Below are 26,701 nucleotides of genomic sequence, written 5' to 3'. Positions count from 1 at the left end.
CTGCTGGCCATTCATGTGTTTTTTCTGGAAAAATGTCTGTTCAGGTCCTCTGCCCATTTTTCAATCTGATCATAGTTTTTTGCTATTGAGTTTTATGAGTTCTTTTTTTTTTTAAGATTTTATTTTTTTGACAGAGAGACACAGCAAGAGAGGGAACACAAGCAGGGGGAGCGGGAGAGGGGGAAGCGGGCTTCCTGCTGAGCAGGGAGCCAGACACGGGGCTCCACCCCAGGACCCTGGGATCATGACCTGAGCCGAAGGCAGACACATAACGACTGAGCCACCCAGGCGCCCCGAGTTTTATGAGTTCTTTTTTTTGTGTGTGGAAAAAGGTGATTTAAAGCATGGGACAGGACCCAGGGGCAGAAAGAGCTGCACTGGGATTATGAGGAGCAATTTGAGTTTTATGAGTTCTTTATATAGTTACCTGTGCCTTACCAGATAAATGATTTGCAAGTATCTTTTCCCATTCAGTAGGCTGCCTTTTCATTTTGTGGATGGTTTCCTTTGTTGTGCAGAAGCTTTTTAGTTTGATGTGATCCCTTGTTTTTGGTTCTGTTGTCTTAGCTTTTGGTGTTAAATCCACAAATTCATCACCAAGAGCAGTGTACTTCCTCTTTCTTTTTATACAGCCCCTGCTGGTTAGTTGGGACCTTTTTTTCTGTTTTCTTTTTTTACTCCAACCTTGGCAGTTCTGAGTCACAGTCTGCTGTAGCATTCAGATTGGGTTATATAGGAGACAAAAATAAGCCCCGAGGAACTCATCACCCAATCCTCCCTTAATTCCTGAAGTTTCTTTTCTTTTTTTTTTTTTAAGATTTTATTTATTTATTTGACACAGAGAGAGACACAGCGAGAGAGGGAACACAAGCAAAGGGAGTGGGAGAGGGAGAAGCAGGCCTCCCGCTGAGCAGGGAGCCCCGATGCGGGGCTCGATCCCAGGACCCTGGGATCATGAGCAGAGCTGAGGCAGACGCTTAACGACTGAGCCACCCAGTTGCCCCAATTCCTGAAGTTTCTTACCCATTCCTGCCTTCTTTTGTCCACGTTTCAGAGTCTTCCAATATTTGCTTTGTGTGTTACGTCCGTGGTTCTAACTTGTAACTGGAATGTTCAGATGGAGTGTGCTTATTACTCTATCTTGAGTAGTATGGGAATTTGACTCCCACAATCATTTACTGAAAGCACGGTTAAGTAAATACACTCATCTTGCCTACAAGTTGCTTATTTTATGGGTGTCAGTATAACAGTAGGTATAGTATTAAGAGCATTAAGATAAATTCCATGGGAGCTCATAGGCAATAGGAATGAAATTATTTCTAGCCATTTTGGAATAGGTCGTGTGGTGTGGTGGTGAGGTCATTGTTCAGAGAACAATCTCTGACACCAACTGGAATGTCCTGTAATTCAGTTCACTCCAGACACTACTCAGATTTAGTGTAGACCTACAGGATAAGGGCAAAGTCCTGAACAAGACTGCCCACTTCAGATGCCATCCACAAGTATCAGGGGCCATCTGCACTCCCCACAACCCACTCAGATTTGATAATCTGTTAGAAGAACTGAGAAAACTCACTGAGAGTGTTAAAGTAAAGATTATTGTTTTATTATAAAAGCTGTACCCAGGAACAGGCAGTTGGAAGCAATGCATAAGTCAAGATCTGAGGCACGGTGAGTGGCTTTGAGGAGGAAAAACCTAGGGGTTCTATGCCCTCTCCCTGTGGGATCTGAGCATATTCGCCTCCTGGCACATCAGCATGTTCACCATCCAGGAAGCTCCACTGAGCTTTATTGTCCAGAGCTTTTACTGGGGTTTCATTACCACGGTGTAGTTGATGGGATGAATGGCCATGTGATGAAATTCCTTCAGCTCCTCTGTCCTCCCTGGAGGTCTGGTTGGCCCAAAGATCCAACCCGGTAAGCATGTGGTTAGTCTTTTTGGTGAACAGGCTCCATCCTGAGGCTATCTAGTGGCCACCATGTGTCACCTCATTAGCATTAGAGACACACACTGGGCACTCAGGAATTCCAGGGGTTTTTGAAGCTCTGTGCCAGGAAGTGGGGATAAAGACCAGAAATAGTCTTTATGACATACCATGGTCATCAAATACGAATGCAAGGACAGTTTGGTATTTGAGTGATATCTTGAAAGATCAATAGTATTTAAACATTTTAATATGGGGCAAAGGGCATTTCAGGCTGAGAAATTAGCATTAGTAATCACACAGGGGCACATACTCAAGAGTTCAAAATATAGAAATATATCAAGTACTTTTTTTTAGCTTTAAGGTATATAAAAAATAAGATTAAAAATGCCAGGTTGGGGCTCTTATTTATGACATTTATGAGTCATAGAACATTCTATTCATACAGAGCAGAAGAAAGAAGAGATCTGTTGATGTTTTTCCGAAGCCTACACTTTTTTGTGGAGTGGTGTGAATATCGAAAGCGCACATTTGAACACTTCAAGGTAGGGTCTAAAATTTTTAAATTTAAACATATTCAAAAAGTTAAGCTGGTTTAAATTTAAACATATCCAACAAGTGAAGCTGGTATTAATTTGGGGATTTAACATAACATTCTTTCCTTAAAGTTTTCAAACAATAGAAGATATTTTTATTGGCTTCTGGAATTTGCAGTTATTTGGAATAAATGAGGAGGAATGCTTTTGTACAAACCAGTGAGTCATTTGTATTATGGGATATCTTGAAAGAGGTATAGTTAAATTCTTACTTATTTTATACACATTTTGAAAAATTAATCTGTCCAGGGTACTTGAAGTAAAATACAAACGCTAAAATGAGTGTAATCATAGTGGGCTTATCACCTAGCACTGTAATTTTTACTTCGTAGTCATACTCTGTATTTTGAGCTTCTTAATTATCATATATTTCATGTTTAACTAATGAAGCCTGATTCTGGTATAGTAATGCCTCTTAAGTCTGATATGGATACATTCAAGGACTTCTTTTTATTCTGATTTCTGGCATAACTAGAATTACGTTGGGCTGCATTTCAATCCCCCACATTCTTCTTAGTTGGATGGCAGCAATATTGACAGTAGTGGTCCACACAAAATCCAGTTCTGAAAGAGTCAATATAATATCTCAAAAGGCTAACCCCAGGTCATGACTGTTGTTTTTATGACTCTTGTTTATTTGGATTTTTTATTATTATTACCCTTATCACTATTACAGTTATTATTTGTCTTCTGTTTGGTTGAATTATTAAATCCGTCAGACAAAGAAGTTTCCTTAGGATGAAACATGCCTGTACCTGTACTGTGGTCCCTGGAGGAGTTCTCTTACTGTTGTTTATTTACATGTACTCTTGCACCAAAACAGTGAAAAGCTTTGCTTCACAAGTGGTAAAACACATTCATGATTGCTGACTGTTGTGGCGAGGCACCACCTAACATGGTGGTTTACTGATACATTTGAATAGTCCCGTTTCCAAAGTTGATTGGCCTCTAGGTGCCATTAAGGCAGGCGTAGAAGTGTAACTGGTGTGTTTATCCTGTAGAGGATCGAGTACTTCTGTGAGCTCATCTTTGTTGGTGATCAGGTCACTAGAATGGAAAGACACAGTCATGCTGTTATGCAGCCATCACTGATATTTATCTCAAGAAATTTTTTACATCTCAGACTGCAGCTGCTCCCATTAAATACTAACTTGTCATTCCCTCCTCCCCCAGCTCTTGGGAATCACCATTTTATTTCCTGTTTCTGTGAATTTCTAGGTATCTTATTAAAGCAGATTCATAAAATCTAATACTTTTTTGTTTGGTTTATTTCACTTAGCGTAATATTCTCAAGGTGTAGCACAGCCTTTTTAAGGCTGAATAATATTCCGTTGAATAGATATCCCTCATTTTGTTTAGCCATTCATCTGTTGATGGATACTTTGTTTCTATCTTTTGACTGTTGTGAACAATGCTTTTATGAACATTGGTGTACAAATACCTGTTCAAGTTCCTGCTTTCAGTTCTAATACATATATACCTGTAAATGGAATCATTGGATCATATGGTAATTCTGTCCAATTTTGTGAAGCACCCCATATTCTCTTCCACAGTGGCTACACCATTTTACATTCGCAACAGCAATGCACAAAGCTCCCAATTTCTCCACATACTTGCCAACGTTTGGGATCTTTTCTTTGTTTTGGTTTTTTGGATCACAGCCAACCTAATGGGTGTGAAGTAGTATTTTCATTGTGGTTTTGATTTGCATTTACCGAATGATTAGTGATGTTGAGCAACTTTTCTTGTGCATATTGGCCATTCATATTATCTTCTTTGCAGAGATGTCTATTTAAATCCTTTGCCCATTTTTTAATTGGGCTTTTCCTTGTTGAGTTATAGGACTTTTTAAAAATATATTCTAGATATTAATCTTTTATCAAATATATAATTGACAAATATTTTCCCCCATTCTTTGGCTTGTTTTTTCATTTGTTTGATAGTGTCCTTTGATGCCCAAAAGTTTTTAAATTTAACAACATCCAGTCTATCTGTTTTTTTTTGTTGTTGTCTTTGCTTTTTGATGTCATATCCAAGAAATCATTGTCAAATTCAGTGTCATAAAGGTTTTCCTCTTTTTTGCACTAAGAGTTTTATAGTTAAGTTTAGGTGTCTGATCCACCTTGAGTTAACTTTTGTATACATTGTAAACAAAGCGTCCATCTGCATTCTTTTGCACGTGGGTATCAATTGTCCTGGGTCTTGGCACCTTTGTTGAAAATCAGTTGACCATCTATGCAAAGGTTTGTTTCTAGGTTCCCTGTTCTCTTTCATTGTTATGTATGTTCCTATCCATGCCAGTACCACACTTTTGATTATTGTAGCTTTGTAATTCACTTTTGAAATGAGAAGTGTGAGTTCTCCAATTTTAGTCTTCTTTTCAAATTTCTTTTGCCTATTTGAAGTCCCTTGAGATTCCATATGAATTTCAGAATGGGTTTTTCTATTTCTTCAAAAAATGTAATTGGGACTTGGATAGGGACTGTGTTGAGTCTGTGGATTGCTTTGGGTGGAGCTGACATAGTAACCGTTAAGACACAGGGCATCTCTCTACTGACACATGGCTTTGTTATTTTCAGGAATGTTTGTAAGGGTAAACAGTTTTAATTTTAAACCTTAATTTCTTTAATCATCAGTGTCAATAATGAATACTATTTCTTTAAGATAATGGGAGCAGCAAAATTTTACTTTCTCTCATTCTTTTATTTATGATTTAAGGGTATATATAAGATTGTCCGGTACCCCTGTTCATATCTTCTTATCTGGAAGTCTGAAATTGTCTTTGAAAGATAATTCTGTAATATAGACCTTTTACCAGTGCTCTTTTCTAATTATTATTTTATGTAAACCACAGGCTTTTGAATTCTCTAAAATTTGAGTTATTTTATGGGTTTTTTTTTCTTCAAGTTCCATTAGGTAAAGAATATAGAGATGCATCTGGAAATGTGAGAGACGTCTTCTCTGACCGCTTTTCCTGGTGTCAGTCCCACCACTTAGCTCTCCTTTTTATCAAGTTTATTTTTCCAGATAAAGTTATAATTTGTTTACATTGTTTTATTCAAGATTGTGATAAAGATTCTACTTTTCCAAATAAAACAGAGCCCTCAGTTTAAATGAATTTTATTTTGTACTTTTCATTGCATATTCAGTTCAGATGTGCTCACTACTATTATGCTAGGCACACTGAAAGTATACAGGGAATACTGGATGCGTTCAGTGAGCTTTCAGTCACAGAGAAATGAGGCATGCACACAAAATAATGAGAAAGCAGTATATAGTTAATGATTACCAATTACCAAAATAAAATAAGCAAGTGAGTTAATAAAGACATCACAGATGTTTTAATGAAAAAGTCTCATCTTCAGGTCATCCTTGACAAATGGAGGAAAAATTGAAAAACAGATAGGAGCTCATTCTACTTAGGGAAAAACAGAAGCAAATGCTTAAAAATATGAATAACTATTTGTTCTGGGAATGGTATATGGAGACCAACTTGATTCTAATGTATGATTTATGTTGGAAACAATATTGGAAATTTTTATATACACAGTTCAGATGCATGTTTCTAAGGCACTGATAATTTTGGATGTAATCCTGATGTAGTGTGGGGACTAAGACTTTTGAGTGGGTTTTGGGCAAGAGGAAGGTTATTTTAGGAACTTTGGCCGCATTGTTCCATCATGAGTCATCACTGTTAGAGTGTAGGTGAATTCACATTGCGAAATGATCAGTTAATCCCAGGTCTTTAGAAAATGTTGCTCTGAAGCCTTATTGTGAAGGTATAATCAGTTTGCATGACTGTGATGTATGTAGGTTGGGGGGCGGGGGGATGGTGGTGTGCAGTAACACCACAAAATTCACTGTTTTCATGTCTTACATTTGAACAGATTTATGAATGAGATTCTCACTGCTGTGGTGGTAAAAAGAAAATATATTGTGGTATCTGTCATATTTGAAAGCCTTTACAATGGGGAACTTTATAGTTATTTTTTGAGAGATGGGATGGACCTTCAAGTTTTTTTTGTTTTTTATGAGCATACTGATTTTGGTCTGCTTGGCTCCTTAAAATGTTTTATGGTAGACTTGGAATGTCAGTATTTAGAAAAAGGAAGATTTTGTACTATTTTACTGAAGCCTTTAACTGTGTGACTACAAAGGAAACATTGAATATTACTCTATTAGGTCTTTATCAGAGAGTAATATTATGCTTTATTTGGACAGTTTTGCCTAGATATGAGACGATACCCTATTTCTCAGGCTAAGTAAAAATATAATAGCTGCCTTAATAGAGGGAAAACAGAGTTCCTATTTCATAATGAATAATGTATGAATCATAAAAGAAAAATGGGAGATCACTGGAAATACTTAGCTTTTCAAAGTTTTTGGAACATCTTCCTTAAATGCTTTAGGGATCCAGTAAAGGCCAAGAAAGACCAGCAGTTGAACATTTCTTGGACTTACCCTTCCACTTCATTAGTAATTGAAATAATGCTTCTTAAATTTGAGTATTTATATAAAAACATACCTTTCAAAGTGGCACTATGGTATAAACTACAAGGATTTTGTAATGCTGTTTAAATATTTTCACGTTGCTTTGTTTTGAACTTTAGATTCAATTTTACTTTTTACTTGTTATGTGTAAGATTTTTGAACATCCTTGTTTAAAACATAAAATTCCTTCATAGTGGGACTCAAAGTTAATATTAAATATTTACGCTCCTTTAGACATTGTTGAGACAGATTATATGCATGAGTGTACGTTAGTTTATATGCTGCATTGGTAGTGGTTAAAAGTATGACCCTACAGGCAATCTTTTCAAGCAGATAAAACTGTTGGGATGCTTTCCCAGGACGATGGGGTTGCCCTCCAAGCGTATCTCTTCAATGCGGTCCCGAATATAACGGGTGTCATTAGCCTTGCAGAATGTATCATCTGTGATTGAAGTTATGTTGTTAAACTGGAAAATAGAAGGGGAAAAATTGTTCAGAAGTTTGAAATTAACCTTCTGTATGCTATGTAATGGGATTTCACGGAATATTTATCTAAAAAGTGATTTTGAAAATATCGTATATCCTGTGTATCCTTATAGTAATAAAACCCTCTCAGTGCGACCTGAGTTTTCCCCCAGCGCCTACCTTTTTACGTCTACAATATTACTTTGTAAGAACACACTACTTATTACTCAGAGTGACATCCATGTGGCAGAAAGTTCTAAGCATGAATAAGATTATCCTAGCTGGTGAAACTGTCGTGTTCTAGAGTGTCAACTCAAAATGGGTACTGTGTCCTTAGATATTCCTTTAAAGAAGTAAAAAGGACAAATGGGAATTCTTGTGATGCTGAAAGACCAATTTTAGTTTATTTTAATTCCTCTTCTCTCTTCTATTACCTCAAGATAATATTGTACAATAAAATCAGCTGGAAAGTCACCAAAGGCCAATGTTTACTGCTGTTGGAGGAAGAAGCACAAAGTAGAGGTCTTAGTGTGCCCTACCTTCAAATCCATGGGTCAGGTTAATTAGGAGATGCTAAGTTCACACCTGATGACAAACCCCCCCACTCTAAGAGCAGACCTCACCTCTGGGTCACTGATCCTTTCTTGCTTCTCTGGACAGGTGGGGCTTTCAGGCGGGTGAGTGCCTTGGACTAGTCATACTTTTGATAGGCAAAATTTACATGTGAATAATAAATGAGTTTCCTAATGAGTCATAAGACTGACCAATTGTAACTTAAAGCCAGATATTGTGAAAGGCGCAATCCTACCTGAAGATGAATTACACGTAGACTTTCTGGTAAATTAAGAGGCACAGATTCCAGGGCATTGTGGTCCAAGTAGAGGAAGGAGAGGTGGTTCAATTTCTGTAAGGAAAAGGTACTTGGCTTGAGTGTTACTGAGGTCAGTACATTTCTTACACAGGATTCCAGCTGTGTACACACGTGCATGTATATGTGCATACATGTGCGTGCATGTGTACATGATATATGTGTGTTTATACATGTGCACATAGGTATTGTTATAGACACCTATCAGTACTATCAGTTGCTGGTTTGGTAGTTATTTGGTTTTGAGGGTTTTTGTCGTTTCACAAGTAGTGTATTTTGGTCCTTTATGAAGGGTAGTCGTTCCCTCTTGCATCCCCACATTTCTCTCCACTTACTGACCACTGAATATCCAGCCATGCCTGGCCTCCGTCCTCATGTCAGCTTCTGGGCCCCATTGATCTGTCTTGTGAACAGCTAATAAGGTCAGTCCCTACGCAGGATTGAATTTGGATCCTGGTGCTGCCATAACCTCTCTTGAACCTTCAGAACTTCTCATTTCAGTTCACCAATTTCTAGCAAAACGAATATAGGCACAACTTGGAGGTAGTGTGGGTTCCAGTCCCAAACCACCACAATAAAACGTATATTGCAATTAAGTGAATCCAGTGAATTTCTTGGTTTCCCAGTGCCTATAAAAGTTACATTTATACTATACTGCAGTCTATGAAGTGTGCAGTAGCGTATGCCTAACAGTGTACGTACCCTAATTAAAAAATACTTCATTGCTAAAAGCTAACCATCATCTGAGCTTTCAGTGAGTTATAATCCCTAATGACAGATCACCATGACAAATGTAATAATAATGAAAAAGTTTCAATTATTGCAGGAATTAGCAAAACATGGCACAGAGACACAGTGAGCAAACGCTGTTGGAAAAGTGGCGCCAACAGACTCACTCCACGCAGGGTTGGCGCAGACCTTCAGTTTGTAGAAACACGGTCTCTGCAAAGCATAGTGACATGCGACTTGCCTGTGCTCCTAAGCGATGTGCTTGTTAGTAAGATATTTCCTAGAGCAATTTATTAACTACTTAGTGAGGTATGACTTTTACCCATAAGGGTCTGTGTGGAATTACTCTTCATGGTCAGTAGCCCATTGCTGTGTATCATTTTATAACATGACTTGAAGATGTAACGCAAGTGTAAAATTCAGAATATTCAAACACTCCTTTTGTGAAGTGTTGATCGGCTCTTGCAGATCTTTACTATGCCAGTTGGTCACCAGCTTATCAGCTGGAATTAATAGCTTCAAATTATAAGGGTTTTTTGTTGTTTTTAAAATGAGTCCTGTTTTGGGCGCCTGGGTGGCTCAGTCGTTAGGCGTCTGCCTTTAGCTTGGGTCATGGTCCCAGGGTCCTGGGATCGAGCCCCGCATCGGGCTCCCTGCTCCGCGGGAGGCCTGCTTCTCCCTCTCCCACTCCCCCTGCTTGTGTTCTCTCTCTCGCTGTGTCTCTGTCAAATAAAAAAATAAAATCTTAAAAAAATAAAAAAATGGAGCCCTGTTTTGAAAAGTCCCCTAATAATCCCTTAACTTCCGAGGAACTCTGATGTGCCTTTAAAATAATGTCTCTTACAGTTGAAAAGGAACTCCTTGAGTGTAAACAAAAAGAAAAGAAAAATGGAATACTTTTACATTTTCTGACAGGTTGTTCATTTGTGGATAAATTGTACCTTTTTGTGATTATCATAAACTAACTGATAGTGTTTCTATTAGATGTTATCATAAGAAGTCATAAGCTTCCCTTTTGAATGAGTTATGCTGCCAGTAGTAACACAGTAGTCTTTTTATCTGGGGCTCCTTCCAGGACTGGGAACGAGTTACCACCTGTGCAGGACTGGACTGAGGCAGTAACTTCTCCTTAGGCTGTGCATTTGGACACAGTCTGGCTACCTAAGTCAGAGTAGATCACCTTCCCTTTTTCCTGTACCTATATCTTGAGTTACTAAATTAGAAATGTATTTAATGTTTAGTACATAGAGAATTTTGTACTAGCTGAAATTCAAAAGAAAGTCTACCTACAGAATTTCATGGGCTAATACTTTTAAGTAGTAAAAGTAAAATTCAACTTTTACTGAATTTTAATTTAGGAATGATAATTTTCTGGCATGTATAAATTACTAATATTGTAAGGAAAAGAAACACAGGAAAACTCGCATTTTGAGATTTTATAGTATCCTGGTGCCGTGAGGGTATGAACCACGTCTATATAAATATTTACTGTGTGAACAAGTGAAAAAGCTGGGACACAATGTAGTCCTGTGAAACAAGGTCAAGTTATGTAAAGGGAGGTGCAGGTATAAGCTAGACTGAATGAGCCCAATACCAGGACTATTTATTATGGAAATAATGTCTTCATTTATAAAATTAAAATCATTTTAAAATATAAAACAAAATTTTAGAACAGTGTTTCTCTTTTATCATATTATCATTGGTTGTATAAAACTGATATTGTGTTTGGTCATAGTATAAAATACTTACTTTGAATGCATTTGCTTTGATTCCTCTACTCTTGATTTTGTTGTATTTTGCATTAAATAAAGTGAGCTTGGGAGGAAGAACTGGAAGTTTCAATAGTTGATTTTCAGCTAGTGTAAGTTCTTCTAAGAGAGAAAGTTTTGAAAAAGTACCGTCTTCTATATCTTCAATCAGATTTCCCGTAAAATCAAGTCTTCTTAAGTTAGCTTGAAGGAAAAATATACAGAAAATATACAAAAAATATAAAGTCTCATTTGTGTGGACTGAAGAAAAGCATTGGTTTAATGGGTCATTCAAACACCTTTTATTTTTAGTATCTACTAGAGTGTCTGTAATTAGTAGATCAGTAAATTTTGTTGAACGCATGCTGAGCATCTGCCCTGTGCCTGACACTGATGGCTTTCCTCACTTGAGTCCTGGAATCTCAGGGTTGGAAGGGAACTTAAAGTTCATAGAGTTCTTCTATCCTTCTGTATTTGAATTCTCAGGATGCTGAGGCAGTTTGAAACAAATTCTGGTTGCAAATCATGGGAAGTAAGCACTACATTTGGTTGAAAAGAATCATGTAGGTATGTTTTGGACTTTTTCCCAGCATGTTGCATTGTGATTGTAGGTATGTTATCTTTATCTGTCTATGCCTTATCGCTTAACAACAACAAACAGGAATGTTCCCTCATTTGTTAAGGTGATGCAGATGGAGAGAGACATTCAGTTTGTTTGTTTCACATTTATATGTCTGGGATGATGAGGAAACGGATCACTTCTCATTCATTATTTGAGGTAACCCCTGCAAACACTGAGTTCGGCGAATATGGACCATTGCTCCCAGGGAATATAAGGGTTAGACTCCTGTGAGCCTCTCGTCACACGTTTACATTTACATCAACCAATTAGTACAAAATCCTGTGAGTGTTTCTGTTTCCGAGCATTGTAGTTAGTTTATATATTACCGAACTCACGGCCATGGGCACTGCAGCTCACACTGGAATGAAGATTCCCATGAGGCACTTGAGCACTGCGCTTGCGGAGCACAGGAGCGGGGAAGGTGTGGCACTAAGACGAGCAGGACCCTTAGGGTGTGAGAGCTGACACAGAATGGCAGGGGTCACCTTGTTCGACCTTGGCTAGGTAGCCCCAGTGTGTTCCCACAGTGCACTTGTCTGCAGATGACTGTGAAGGGCAACATGTAGTGACTTTGGGTCACAAATATATTCCACTGGGTAGGTGAGTTTGAAAGTGTGAATCCACAACTGGTGAGGCACAACTGTACCCTAACCAGTTGCGAGCTCCCAGTTGCAGCGTGAATACTCTTACGGTGAATCTCATAAATGTGTAAAGGGGCCAGTGTGCGTTTCTGGGTGTGATTTTCTTCAGAAGCACTCAACAACACAGCAGTCTAGAGAACTCATGAGGGCTTGTGATCCAGGACTGGGGGACTTGGCGATGCAGGAATCGGGGAGTGTGGTGTGCTCACGGCAGGGCCCTGGTGGCCCGCATCCCAGAAAGGAGTGAAACCCACTCGTTCCACGTGATAATCATATGAGAAGTTTGGTGGTGTTCCATGACGACACGTGGGCCTTTCCCAAGACCTAAATTAAAAGCTCTGGAGAGTAGGGCCTGGTATCGGTATTTTTATTTTTAGTACATAGCCAGGTTTAAGAACCTTGAGTTAAAGTAAGGAAAAGCAGAGCTTATGCTTTTAAAGTGAAGGTAGCATTGTGAAGAAAGCACCGAGGTTAGAGAAGCACTTCGATTATACTGGCACTCCTGACTGGCTGAGGCAGACAGTTCTCAAAGTCCTCAGGTTCAGAAGGCGTAGGTGCCCATATGTTAATGGGCCGTCAACATAGACGTTGAAGTCACCAGTAAAGAAAGATGACATGTGGCATTTGAATGGAAAGGAGATTCACCAACCAGTGGATTTTGGTGAAGTATGTGGATGCTTAAATACTCCAACAGTGACTACCCTAGATATGAGAGGCCACAAGTGCCTAGAAACTTGTGTTTATAATGAGGTTAATACTAACATGAGTTAATATGAATTATTTTATTTAAAATTAACTTACGTATATCTGCAAAATCTTTCGCAGTCAACTTTTTAATTTTGTTGAATCGTGCATAAAGATAGGCTGATTCCTTTGGCAAGGGTGGTACAGCATCAATGTCAACTTCTTCACAGTATACAGAACCACTTAAGCAAACACACAATAGGCAGGTGGGCATTTCTAAGTTGGGAAACAAAATCATAAAAATATAAACAGTTTAAAAATATTTGGCCTCAGGGCACCTGGGTGGCTCAGTCATTTGAGTGTATGACTCTCAATGTCAGCTCAGGTCTTGATTTCAGGGTTGTGAGTTTGAGCCCCATGTTGGGCTCCACGCTGGGCGTGGAACCTACTTTAAAGAAAATTAAAATATTTAGCTTGTAATGGTAAAATTATTGCTATCATGAATGTTATCACTAATTTGAAAACATATTTTGCAGAATTATAGGTGATAGTGGGAAAGATACCATGGTCATGTTAGTTAGTGACCTGTATTGTACCTAATAACTCACCAGAATCTTATTTTCAGTTTTGTCATCCGAAATCTCCTTTATTCTCTATCCTAGCAGTGATCATTTAATTGCTGAACTGATTTACATTTCCTGATTTAAATACCAAAAAGGATTCATAAAGCAGACCATAAGGTAAATGCAAGCTTGCTTTATCACTTGGTTTGGCACAGACACATTTCAGATTGGTGACCATAGCTAAGGAGCTTAGGAACCAGCAGTTAAGTAAGCACAGACTATTAACCTGAATGTTAGAGCCGTCCCAGAAATGGCAAAGACCCTATTACGTGCTACATCATGCATTGCATACTTGTCATGACTTTTTCATCTCCTTCAACCTGGAATATGCCTTAGTCTTTTAAATTTTTGAAAACTTTTGAATTTTAAAAACATTTTATTTTTCAGGGCATTTATTTTTCAGAATGTCTTTCAATTAGGGTTTTTCCGAGGTTTCTCATTGGGTCCTCAGGGCCGTGTATCAGGAAGCACACGGTATCTATTTGTCCCATTCCTGATGATGCTTTCTTTGGTCACTTGACTCACTTGGTGTTTGCCATTAATAAGTATCTTTTGAAGAAGTACTATGAGATTCTAAACATCTGGTTTGTCATTAACCTGTCACTCACTAGTTTTATCACCTATTGATAGTTCTTACCTGAATCATTTGTTACTAGGATACTTGCGAATTCTAATTCCATCATTTCTTCTACATTTGTTAGTTGATACATGGTATAAGGTGGAACATTTCCTTATTAGTTATATCAGTTCAGTATGAGCATATGAATTTCTTATCTCATGGGTCAGAAGTTACCATCAAATTTATTTTGATAATTGTCACAGATTAGCCAGTGTGAACTCGTTTTTTTAATACTTTATTTATTTGAGAGAGAGAGAGAGCACAAGCAAGGGGAGCTGCAGGCAGAGGGAGAAGCAGGCTTCCCACCGAGCAGGGAGCCCGATGTGGTCCTCGATCCCAGGACCCTGGGATCATGACCTGAGCTGAGGGTGGATGCTTAACCTTCTGAGCCACCCAGGCGCCCTGAATGTGAACTCTTTTATGCTCTTTTTTATTCTGTCACAGCTTTTTTTGTGCTTAAGTGATACTTAATAAATTATACATATTTAACTTGCATAATTTATAAGTTTTTGACATATGTATATACCCATGAAACCATGGCTGCAATAGACATAATTGACATAATCATCACCCAGTGTTGTTACGCTCTTTGTAATCCCTCCCAGCAACCACTGACCTGCTTTCTGTCAGTTTACAACAGCCTCCATTTCCAAGAATTTTATATCAAAAGAACCATGAAGTATATACACTTTGATCCAACTTCTTCTACTGTGCACAATTATTTTGAGATTCATCTCTTATCACATGTATCGGCCGTGCATTCCTTTTTATTACTGAGTAGTATTTCACTGTATTAATATACACAGTTTATATAGTCCTTCCTTTTCGGCATTTGGGTTTTTAGTTTTTGGCTATTTCACAGAAAGCTACTGTGAACCTTTATGTAAAAGTTTGTGGGGACATAATGCTTTCATTTCTCTAGTGGAACTACCTAAGAGCAGAATGGCTGGGCCACCTGAGAGGTGTATACCTTTTGAGGAAAGCCCCAAACTATGTTCCGTAGAGGTTGTGCCATTTTATAGTCCCTTCAGCAGTGAACAAGAGTTCCAGTTACTCCACATCCTCATCAGCATTTGGTTTGATCAGACTTTTTAATTTTAGCCATTCCAGGAAGGCATGTTGTGGTATCTCCTGTTCTAATTTATATTTTCCTAATGACTAATGTGCTGAGCAATTTTGTTATAAATTTATTTGCCATCCACATATTGTAGTGGTAAAATGTTCATATCTTTTGCCTATTTAAAAATTTTTTTTTGTATTTTTCTTACTGAAATATAAGACTATATATTGTAGGTATAAGTTTGTCAGATTTACAGTTTGCAAATCTTTTCCTCTATGGGGCTTGTCTTTTTATTTTCTTATCGATGTCTTCTGAACAGGAAACATTTTTTTTCTTCTAAATTGTTATTTAAATTCTAGTTAGTTAATATATAGTGTAATGGTTTCAGGAGTAGAATGTAGTGATTCATCACTTACATACAATACCTAGCACTCATCACAACAAGTGCCCTCCTTAATGCCCATCGCCCATCTAGCCCCTCCCCCACCCATCTCCCTCCATCAACCCTCGGTTTGTTCTCTGTAGTTAAGAGTCTCTTATGGTTTGCTTCCATTCCTCTCCTTTTTTTTTTTTTCCTTTCCATATGCTCATCTTTTTTGTTTCCTAAATTCCACGTATGAGTGAAATCATGGTATTTGTCTTTCTCTGACTTATTTCACTTGGCATAATACTCTCTAGCTCAATCCATGTTATTGCAAATGTCAAGATTTCATTCTTTTTGATGTCTGAGTAATATTCCATTGTATATATACCACAACTTCTTTATCCATTCATCAGTCAGTGGACATCTGGGCTCTTTCCATAGTTTGGCTATTGTTGGTAATGCTGCTATAAACATTGGGGTGCATGAGCCCCTTCAAATCTGTATTTTTTTTATCTTTCGGGTAAACACCCAATGGTGCAATTGCTTGGTCAGAGGGTAGTTCTATTTTTAACTTTTTGAGGAACCTCCATACTGTTTTCCACAGTGGCTACACCAGTTTGCATTCCCACCAACATTGCAAGAGGGTTTCCCTTTCTCCGCATCCTCGCCGACACCTGTTTTTTCCTGTGTTGTTAATTTTAGCTATTTTGCCAGGTGTGAGGTGATTTCTCATTGTGGTTTTGTGTTTTTTGTTATTTTTTTTAAAGATTTTGTTTATTTGACAGAGAGGGGGTGGGGGAGAAGCAGGCTCCCCGCTGAGCAGGGACCCAGATGCAGGACTCGACCCCAGGACCCTGGGATCATGACCTGAGCTGAAGGCAGATGCTCAACTGACTAAGCCACCCAGATGCCCCTCTCATCATTGTTTTGATTTGTATTTCCCTGATGATGAGTGATGATGAGTGTAGTTTCATATGTTTGTTGGCCATCTGGATTTCTTCTTTGGAAAAGTGTCTATTCACGTCTTCTCATTTCTTAACTGGATTATTTGTTTTTTGGGTGTTGAGTTGGTAAGTTTCTTATAGATTTTGGATCTGTCATTTGCAAATATCTTCTCCTGTTCCCTAGGTTGCCTTTTAGTTTTGTTGATTGTTTTCTTCCCTATGTAGAAGCTTTTTATCTTGATGAAGTCCCAGTAGTTCATTTTTGCTTTTGTTTCCTTGGCTTCTGGCAACATGTCTAAGAAGTTGCTGAGGCCAAGGTTGAAGAGGTTGCTGCCTATGTTTCTAGGATTTTGATGGTTTCCTTTCTCACATTTAGGTCTTTCACCCTTTTTTTTTTTTTAAGATTTTATTTATTTATTTATTTTGAGAGAGAGAGCGAGCATGTGTTTGAGTGGGGGAAGGGGCAGAAGAAGGAGAGAGAGAATCCCAAGCACAGTCCACACCAAGCCAGAGCCTGATACGGGGCTCAATCCCACAACCCCAGGATCACCACCCGAGCAGAAACCAAGAGTCGGACGCTCGATCAACTAAGCCACCCAGGCCCAGGTCTTTCATCCATTTTATATTTATTTTTGTGTATGGTGGAAGAAAGTGGTCCAGTTTCATTCTTCTGCATGTTGCTGTCCAGTTTTCCCAGTACTGTTTGTTGAAGAGCCTGTCTTTTTTCCATTGGATATTCTTTCCTGCTTTGTCAAAGATTAGTAGACCATATAGTTGTGGGTCCATTTGTGGGTTTTCTATTCTGTTCCATTGATCTATGTGTCTGTTTTTGTGCCAGTACCATACTGTCTTGATGATCACAGCTTTGTAATAGAGCTGGAAGCCAGGCATTGTGATGCCGCCAGCTTTGGCTTTCTTTCTCAGGATTGTATTGGGTCTTTTGTGGTTCTATACAAATTTTAGGATTTTTTGTTCTAGCTCTGTGAAAAATGCTGTTGTTACTTTTATAGGGATTGCATTAAGTGTGCAGATTGCTTTGGGTAGTATAGACACTTTAACAATATTTGTTCTTCCAATCCATGAGCATGGGATGTCTTTCCATCTCTTTGTGTCTTCCTCAGTTTCATTCATGAGTGTTCTGTAGTTTTCAGAGTACAGATCTTTTACCTCTTATGTTAGGTTTATTTCTAGGTATCTTACTGTTTTTGGTGTAGATATAAATGGGATTGATTCCTTGATTTCTTTTACTGCTGCTTCATTATGGGTGTATAGAAATGCAACAGATTTCTGTACATTGATATTCTATCCTGTGACTTTGCTGAATTCATGTATCAGTTTTAGCAATTTTTTGGTGGGGTCTTTCAGGTTTTCTATACAGAGTATCATGTCATCTGCAAATAGTGAAAGTTTGACTTCTTCCTTGCTGATTTGGATGCCTTTTATTTCTTAAAGAATGAGAGTTGAAAGTCAGAATCACCCCTGGATCCATGGGCTGCAGGATGGATGTTGTGGTAGCAGGCATGAAAGCAACATTAATCTTGTCCGTCTTCATCAGAACTCTTGGCTGACCAGGTGCAATGCCATGTAGCAGTAATACTTTGCAAGGAATCTTTTTTCCTGAGCAGTAAGTCTCAAGAGTGGGCTTAAAATATTCCATCAACCATGTTGTAAATAGATGTGCTGTCCGCCAGGCTCTGTTGTTTAAAGAGCATAGGCGGAGGAGATTTAGCATGGTTGCTAAGGGCTTATTTTCAGAATGGGCAATGAGCATGGGCTTCCACTTCAACTCACCAGCTGCATTAGCTTCACTTGAGAAAGTCAGCTTGTCCTTGGAACCTTATTTTGTTTTTAAGATTTTATTTATTTATTTATTTGACAGAGGGAGAGACAGTGAGAGAGGGAACACCCTCAGGGGGAGCGGGAGAGGGAGAAGCAGGCTTCCCGCGGAGCAGGGAGCCCGATGTGGGGCTCGATCCCAGGACCCTGGGACCATGACCCGAGCCGAAGGCAGACGCTTAATGACTGAGCCACGCAGGCGCCCCTGTCCTTTGAACCTTTGAGGCCAGGTGTTGACTTCTTTCTAGCTATGAAAGTCCTGGATGGCATCTTCCAACAGAAGACTGTTTCATCTGTATTGACAATCTGTTTAGTGTGAGCACCTTCATGAATTCTCTTAGCTAGATCTTCGGGATCACTTGCTACAGGTTCCCCATCAGCACTCGCTGCTTCACCTTGCCCTTGTACGCTTTTGAGACAGCTTCTTCCCTTAGCCCTGCCAGCTTCTGCCAGCTCCCAACTTTCCTTCTGCAGCTTCCTCACCTCAGCCTGCACAGAACTGAAGAGTCAGGGCCTTGCTCTGAGTGAGGTTTTGGCCCAAGGGAATGTTGTGGCTGGTTTGAGTTTCCATCCACACCAGTCAGACTCTCTCCATGTCAGCAGGGAGGCTGTTTCATTTTCTTCCCATTCGAGTGTTCACTGGGGAAGTACCTGTGATGTCCTTCAAGAACGTTTCCTTTGCATTCACAATTGGGCTAATTGTTTGGCACAAGAGGCCTAGCTTTCGGCCTGTCTTGGGTTTCGACAGGCGTTCGTCACGAAGCTTAATCATCTCTGGTTTCGATGGAAAGTGAGAGATGTGTGACTCTTCCTTTCACTTGAACACTTAGAGGCCATGGGAGGGTTATCAGTTGTGCTAATGTCAATACGGTTGTGTCTCAGGGAATAGGGAGGCCCGAGGTGGAGGAGGTAGAGATGGGGGAAGAGACCATCTGTGGAACAGCCAGAACACACGCAACATTGATCGGTTACGTTCACCATCTTATATGGGCACGGCTCATGGTGCCCCCAAATTACAGTGGTGACATCGAAGTTCACCAATCACAGATCACCCTAACAAATTGTAGTAATAACAAGCTTGAAATATTGTGAGAGTTCCCAAAATGTGACACAGAGACAGGATGTGAGCAACTGCTGTGGGGAAAATGGTGCCAATAGACTTGTTCCAGGCAGGTTTGCCGTGAACCTTCAGTTTGTAAGCAATGCAGGATCTGCGGGGTCAGTAAACCAAGGCGGGCCTGTACCCATGTCTGTACCTCTGTATAAACCGCAAACTGGTGCCAGTATCTTCTATTCCAGACCAGCTCCCCAGTGTCACTCTGGCCTTCCCCCTCACCACATTTGTAGCACCAGGCTCTGAGAAATCTGGCTCTCTTTAGCCAGTGTAGTATTTTACTCAGTGCTAGGCCACACAGTAAATAGTTTCATTATTACTGACATGTAACACAGTGGAAAACAAACCTACTCACTGGAATTTCAGTATTTGCCCCTTCTATTTTGTCTCTAGCCTGAAGGTATGTAGTCAAAATACTGTGTTTAAGGGTTACTTGGATTAGATTTGTTTCCCTTTAATGTGTTACGTTATTCATTTGAAATGAAATTAAGTTTCTGATTAGAGGCCAATTTTGTTTTATCCTTGCTCATTTTATTTACAAATGTTTGTTTACCTGTGTGAAATATAACCGTGTTCTAAAATCAAATCCACGCAGAAAGTGTGTACTCAGAGGAGCCCCACGCGCTCTTGTCCGCTCCTCCGGGTGTCGGTGTCTCCCTCCTTCCCACCCCTGGTTCCTTCTGTCAGTGGTATGTGACTAGTCTCCACTTTTAAATTACCTTTCCTTGAGTTTCTTATCAAGAAACACCAGTAAGCTGATGCATGCATGTTTCCTGACATCTCTCTCTTTCTCGGATGAAAGGCAGTATACTGTAGATACTCTTTTGCACTTTTTTTTCCTATATTCTGGAAGTCACTTCTAACAGTTCGTAACAGTCTTCTTCATTCATTTTTACAACTGTGTAGTATTCCCTTCTGTGGATTTATCATATTTCATTTAACCTCTCTTCAGCATTTGGGCATTTAGATTGTTTCCAGAATTTTGCATTTGCAAGCAGTGTTTGAACGATGCTGCATATGTATTTTCTTCCTTTTGGAGGTATATCTTTAGGGTAAAAACCTAGAAGTTGATTGCTATGTCACAAAGTAAATGCATGTTTGGTTTTGTTAGACATTGCTTAACTCCTATCCAAAAACATTATACTAATTTGTATTCCTCCCAGCAATATATGAAGGTCTCTGATACCCACCCCATGGCCTTGTCAGTGGTATATTTTGGTGTAACAGTTTTAATTTTTGTCCATCAGGTAGGTTAAAAATTGGTATCTCAGTGTAATTTAAATTTATATTTCTGTATATTTGAGATTGAATATCTTTCATATATTTAAGGGTCACTTTTATATCACTTTTTGAATTGTATGTTCATATCTTTTGCTGGTTTTTCCAGTGGATTTTTATTCAGTTTCTTTTTCCTAGGTTTTTATGTGTTATAAATTAGAGATAATAACTTTATTTCTCTCAGATTTCAGTTGTGTTTGCCTTAGTCCGTGATGCTTTTTCCCATGAAAAAGTTTGATTTCATCAAGTCAAATTGATTGATCTTTTCTATTATTTTCTCTGGATTTTGAGGCATCCCACTCCCAGATTATCATTCCGTATTTGCATGGTTTCACTTTTTACTTTTAGACACCCTTATTTATACAATGAGAGATTTGTTTTTCTGTGTAAAGTATGGATCTAATTTTATCCCTTTTCAGTTGACTACTCAGTTGTTCAGTACCATTAAAAAATTTTTTTTGAGGGGCACCTGGGTGGCTCAGTTGTTAAGCATCTGCCTTTGGCTCAGATGGATCCCCGCATCGGGCTCCCTGCTCCACGGGAAGCCTGCTTCTCCGTCTCCCGCTCCCCCTGTTTGTGTTCCGTCTCTCACTGTGTCTCTCTCCGTCAAATAAAATCTTTAAAAAATTTTTTTTTAAGTTTTTATGTATTTAAGATTTTATTTTATTTGACAGAGAGAGAGTACAAGCAGGGCGAGTGGCAGAGGGAGAGGGAGAAGCAGATTCCCTGCTGAGCAGGGAGCCCCATCAGGGGCTCGATTTTAGGACCCTGGTAATATGAACTGAGCCGAAGGCAGACGCTTAACTGACTGAGGCACCCAGGAGCCCCTAAATTTTTTATTTAAATTTCAGTTTGTTAACATACGGTGTAATATTAGTTTCAGGGTCCAACACTCTTTTTAAAAAATACCATCGTTAAGGTGCCTGGCGGGCTCAGTTGGTAGAACATTGGACTCTTGATCTCGGGGTTGTGAGTTGGAGTCCCACGTTGGGTGTAGAGATTTCTTAAAATCTTTAAAAATACTGTCTTTGCTTCAGTGATTTACAATGCCTTCTTTCTTATATACTGAGTTTCTACAGGTATTTTTGTTTCTGAACTTCCTATTCTATTCGTGCACCAGTATCATACGTATTGTAGCATAGAGACTTTAAAGTATGTTCTCATGTGTGGTATGTCTTGTTTCTGCGGATACCTGTCAGTTCTCAGTGATTCCTGGCTATTAGTGGAGGTTTGATTTTTCTACATGAACTTGAGAATCAACCTTACCAGCTTTGTAAAGAAGTTTATTGTTCTCAATTTAGGCAGAACTGACATCTTTATGATACCGAGTCATCCTATCCAAGAGCAAGGGATGTCTTTCCAATTAGTGTGCAATTTTTTTTTCATGTTGTCGTGTGAAACACTGTTCTTTGACAGAGCAAAGTAAACCAAGTAGACAGGAACTATTAAGGAGGACTTTGTTATTTGTTATTTTTACATTTTCTATTGTTTTCATAGAAATGTATATTATAGATATTTATGTATTTAGCCATCTCTGTGTCTTCTGTAAGTTTCTTGAAGAATTCATTTTATTTCCCTTTTCCTCAGGCTGTACATAGTATTTGCAGATCATTGATGTTAAATCACTGTTTCTGGAATTGACTTTATATAGATAAAAGCACACACTTTGTACTTGGTTGTTCTTGAATGTTTCTGTCTACATTTCTCACTCGTGATGTGGGGTGGCAGTGGATGTGCACCCGCAATGTACCAGCTGTCTTTCTCAGGGGAGATAAAAGTCCACTGTTTGAATTTAATGTATCCCGAGGTCATTTTTAATACCATACGGAATAAAGTTCCATAATAAGCTATTTATTGAAGCTCCTAATGAGATAATTAGATGAGAGGATATGCACACTTACCATCATTTTCCTTCTTGAGGGGTGGTGGTGTTACACGCTCATCTTTTTGTAATTGAAGACTTTTCTCTTCGGGTATTATCATAGTTTCTTTTTCCTATTGGAAAAATAAAAATTTGTTATCAGGTCTGAAAACGTCTAATTTTGACAATAAAACTTAAGGTAATGGGTCGTCTGGGTCCTTCAGTGGGTTGAGCCTCCGACTCTTGGTTCCGGTGCAGGTCGTGATCTCAGGGTCCTGGGATAGAGCCCCTCGTTGGGCTCCACACTCAGCAGGGAGTCTGCTTGGGATTCTCTCTTCCTCTTCCTCTGCCCCTCCCTGCCTATGCCAAATAAATAAATAAATCTTAGCAAAAAACCCGAAACACTGTAGGGTCACAGACAGCGCTTGTGTTCTCATGGTCACAGTTAGTGTCATTTCCTTTGTGCTGCAATAGGATTTGATACATAATTCCATTTCATCATTCATTAGCTTATAAGGTAAATATTTGTGTAGCTTGTTTTCACTCCATACTGTCAACTCCTTGAGTAAAAGAACCAGATCTGTTTTATATTTTTATCTCCAAAAGCCGAACTCCGTGCCTCCTAAATGTTGAATATATTGAAATTCCAAATGGAAGCTGGAGGGAACTCTGACTCAGAATGAAAGTTTTTCTGAAGTGGAACCTGAAATGAGATCATATTTATCAAGGGAAGGTCTTTAATTATTCTTTATGGTCTTGTCTTAATTGAGTTCCTGATGCCAGATTCTACCATGTTCAGCAGGATTGAAGCACTAGTCACACTGCATGTGCGGGGCACTGAGCAAGCTTTTGGTCTCTTCTGCAAGTGACCCATCATTACCTACATGCCTGCACTGCACCGGGTCCTTCCCTACCCACCCCACTGGGACCCCCAGTCCAGACTGTTAGCCCTGGGGTCTGTATCAATACTTCCTGTCCTGGGAGGGAACATTTTCTGCCATTGGATTTGATGTGGATTGCATGGGGCACCGGTCTCTACCCTCTGAAAACACGTTCCCCTTTCATCTCCATCTCGACTCCTTTACCCTCCCACGTGGGTTCTGCTTGAGCAGCCCCTCCGCTCTGCGTTTGTGTATTAAGTGCTGTGGAATGCTTCTCCACTCCACAAATATCTTGGTCCCTACATTTCTATGAAGAGCAGAGACATCGAAAGCAATGTGAAGAGAAAAAGCAAGAACTTACTACTTTTTAGGGAGCACGGAAGTTTGAAATTATTTTTTTAACTGAGAGATTCCAATCATCGATGTAAACCAAAAGCTTATTGTTATGATAGGCCTTTTTAAAAAATTCTGAAGCTGTGACTAGTGATACCTATCATTTTGGTCTTAATGTTGGGCAAAAATAACGCTAGCATATTAACCAACTCCATTGGAAGAAATTATAGTGTTAACATTTGGTCCTGTGTACTAAAAAAAAAAGAAAGAAAAAAAGGCAATCAACATTGTTATATATTTGGCTGTGTTTCTCATTTTCCATTCTGTGTGTACGCACACATGACACGCACTCGTGCGCGCACACACACAGAGTAGGCAGGAGCAGATACTTATGTGCTGCGTTAACTTTTTCCTTACCCAGCATTCATTTCTTTGTGCCAAGAAAACCACAAGTAATTACTCAGCCCATGCAAGTGGAGTAGGAAAGATGTGATATGAAGTCATCCCTGCAGACTATTAGCTAAAGGACAATTACAGTCACTTGGTAAAAATTGATAGAGTCTAAATTGTTGAAAGTCCTTAAAAATTAAGCCCCACATGGGGGGGGGTTTTCATTTTTCCGTACCATGCATAGTTGGCATATGTAAGTTATTGTGAAATGCTATAGACACCAAAATAAGCAGTATTTATTTCCATGAACCACTTCTTCCTAAAATAATAAACCTTAGGCTAGTAATCCAAGATTATTTCTCCTAATACACATTTCTCCTATTTTATTTTGAGACAATATAATACATAAATATAGGGCGTTGTATAACATTGCTTATAAATCTTCAACCAGTAAGATATGATCTTAAAGTTTAGTTTTTTTAAATTTTGTGTTGGTTGCTATAGATACTCTTTGGTTACCATAGGTAACCATGGGAGGCATGCATACTTTAAAAATATAATCTTGGGGACAGTTATTTTGAATTACTTCCAGTCATTTAAAGTGCTGTTTCTTTCCCCTTACCTTATCAGACATATTAAAAAAAACAAAAACATGCATTTAAATGGGTGACTATTTTAGAAGTTAAATTTAGAGTAGAAATAGAATACCTTAATATTTTTTCCATCCAGATATTTATCCTCCAAGTCTTGACTAAACAAGGTTTCTTCAAAATTATCTGTTCCATAATCATAGGTCATGCGTGAATCCTGCTGAGTCGGTGGTGCTGGCTTTATCAGAGGCACAAACAGGAGCAGGAGAAATATAGACTGCAGAGTCTTCATTTCAGCAAAAATCAAGGTGACTGGAAGTTAATAAGCTAGTGGCCTGCTAACTGGGACAATGCTCTCTTTTTCCCTGGAAATAAAAACGCAGACCATCGAAGCAATATTTAAAAGCTTAGAGGACTTTTGGCAGGGTGTACTCAGTAGGGGCCAGAGAACAAGTATTTAACCCTTAGTGATCTTTAATTAGATGCTAAAAGTTTTCAAGTATCAGTGACATTCTTAAAAATAGTTTCAGAAAGTGGTTTTATTTATTTTTCTGTCAAAACCCAAGCAATGTTGATAATTTCAGTTTGTTAATAATTAGGTGCCTTAAACAAAGGTATTTGTATGCAATTGAAATCTTAGGATACCTGTAGTATAAATAGTTAAAAGGAAGACTCATGATCCTGTCTCATGTGAGTTAAAAATATCGTATTTCAACTTTGCTATTTTATAAGAACTCTTGATTTGTAATGGTATGAATAGAAATAACTTCTAGGAGTTTTTAAAACTTAAACTTCAAATTTAAAGTGAAGAGTAGTCATTAACACTTACTTTTAGGTGATAAAGCATAGAGGGAAAGCCATAATTTTAATTTTCTTAGTTTTATAATTTTTATTGATATCATTATTTTTAGTTAACAGCATTGCTTTTTAAATTTAAACTGTGAGTAACACAGTATTGCAGACTAGAAAAAATATAGAATTTAATCAAGGATTTGGGGAAAGGAGGGGGGAAGAGTCTCGTAGGGTTATCAGTGATGCACATTTCAGACTTTTTCTTAAGTAACTTCAGAAAGAATCACTCAGAGTTGCTGGTGCTGCATCGTAGATGCCAGCTTGTCAAAAATCAGTGGCTAAAAAGCCTGGTTTTGTGACTTATGCCACAAGGTTCTTTCCTGTAGGGATGTTAAAGTTATGCAGTGACATATTTTAAGTGCTTGTTACAATAGTCCAAGGTAACTGAAACTTAAAAAATTAGAGGTGGCCTTTGCATTTATCAAGACTGTTCGATGAATCATACCTTAACAAACGATATTTAAAATAATATGTGAAAGAAGAGCCTACCGTTGTAGCTTTTTTGAAGCTTTTTGTGGTTTTCCTCAATAGAAGTTCATGGCTGTGTATTAGCCCCAAGTGGTAGGTGAAGGAGGAAGGCTGTGGATCAGTTTCAAACTGCTGCATGGAGTTTCAGGGCCCAGCAGCTTTAAATGCAGTTTGCATGTGGTGGAGATCCTTGCCAACATTCTTTCTCTGGGGTGAACTGTAGTGTGTTGTACTGGAGAGCTGTGCTTAAAGCATTTGCAACTGCCGCGCGTGGTCTGCTTCTACTAAGGACTGACTGTAAGCTCGCGTTCTTTTTATCTTGTGTAATGAGCACTAAGGTTTCATTAATATTATTTGTGAAGATGACATAGCTTTAAGGTCATGCTTTTTATTTTAATGCTTTCCCAGGAGATAAAACGTATGCTTTTTCAACAAAATAAAAGACCAAACCAAAGTCTAGTCTGTGTTCTTAATTTTACGAGGGGTAAAAGTATTGCTCCAGTACCATAATTAGCATATAGCCAAGACATTTCCAATGTAAAACTTAGTTTTAGCATAAATTATCTTGCAGTTTAATCAGTTGCCCCCCCTTTATTTTAGTTACATATGATAAATATCCAAGTCTGATAAATCAGCTTTTAAAAAACACGTTTGATTTGTAATTTGGAGTTTGATGGTAAAAGTTACATTTGCTAAATTAAGGAAACTATAAAATTTTT

The 26,701-nt window shown here is 38.7% G+C and overlaps 2 protein-coding genes across 4 annotated transcripts in view; one reads left to right on the top strand and one right to left on the bottom strand.

Annotated features, from left to right (window-relative positions):
• The window catches only part of CENPP (centromere protein P), a 229,887-nt gene that overhangs the window by 57,541 nt on the left and 145,645 nt on the right, over window positions 1-26,701 (top strand). For all 3 annotated transcript variants that reach the window (XM_073878250.1, XM_073878251.1, XM_025891820.2), the window contains exon 5: window positions 2,374-2,470. In XM_073878250.1, the coding sequence (XP_073734351.1) occupies window positions 2,374-2,470 (97 nt within the window). The remainder of the gene's footprint in view (window positions 1-2,373; window positions 2,471-26,701) is intronic.
• On the bottom strand, window positions 5,631-26,132 carry OGN (osteoglycin). Its single transcript, XM_025891756.2, has 7 exons — window positions 26,004-26,132; window positions 24,781-25,027; window positions 22,509-22,602; window positions 12,887-13,045; window positions 10,824-11,026; window positions 8,286-8,381; window positions 5,631-7,479 (listed from the first exon to the last, which is right to left on the bottom strand). The coding sequence occupies exons 2-7, from the start codon at window positions 24,952-24,954 to the stop codon at window positions 7,309-7,311; spliced, it is 897 nt and encodes a 298-aa protein (XP_025747541.1). The 5' UTR covers window positions 24,955-25,027; window positions 26,004-26,132; the 3' UTR covers window positions 5,631-7,308.

Source organism: Callorhinus ursinus, unplaced genomic scaffold (assembly GCF_003265705.2).
Source record: "Callorhinus ursinus isolate GAN/ISIS: 27379988/994484 unplaced genomic scaffold, GSC_fseal_2.0 scaffold28, whole genome shotgun sequence".
In the NCBI taxonomy this organism is placed as follows: Eukaryota; Metazoa; Chordata; class Mammalia; order Carnivora; family Otariidae; genus Callorhinus; species Callorhinus ursinus.
Note: the sequence above shows the minus strand (reverse complement) of the source record. Positions and strands in the feature narration are given on the sequence as shown.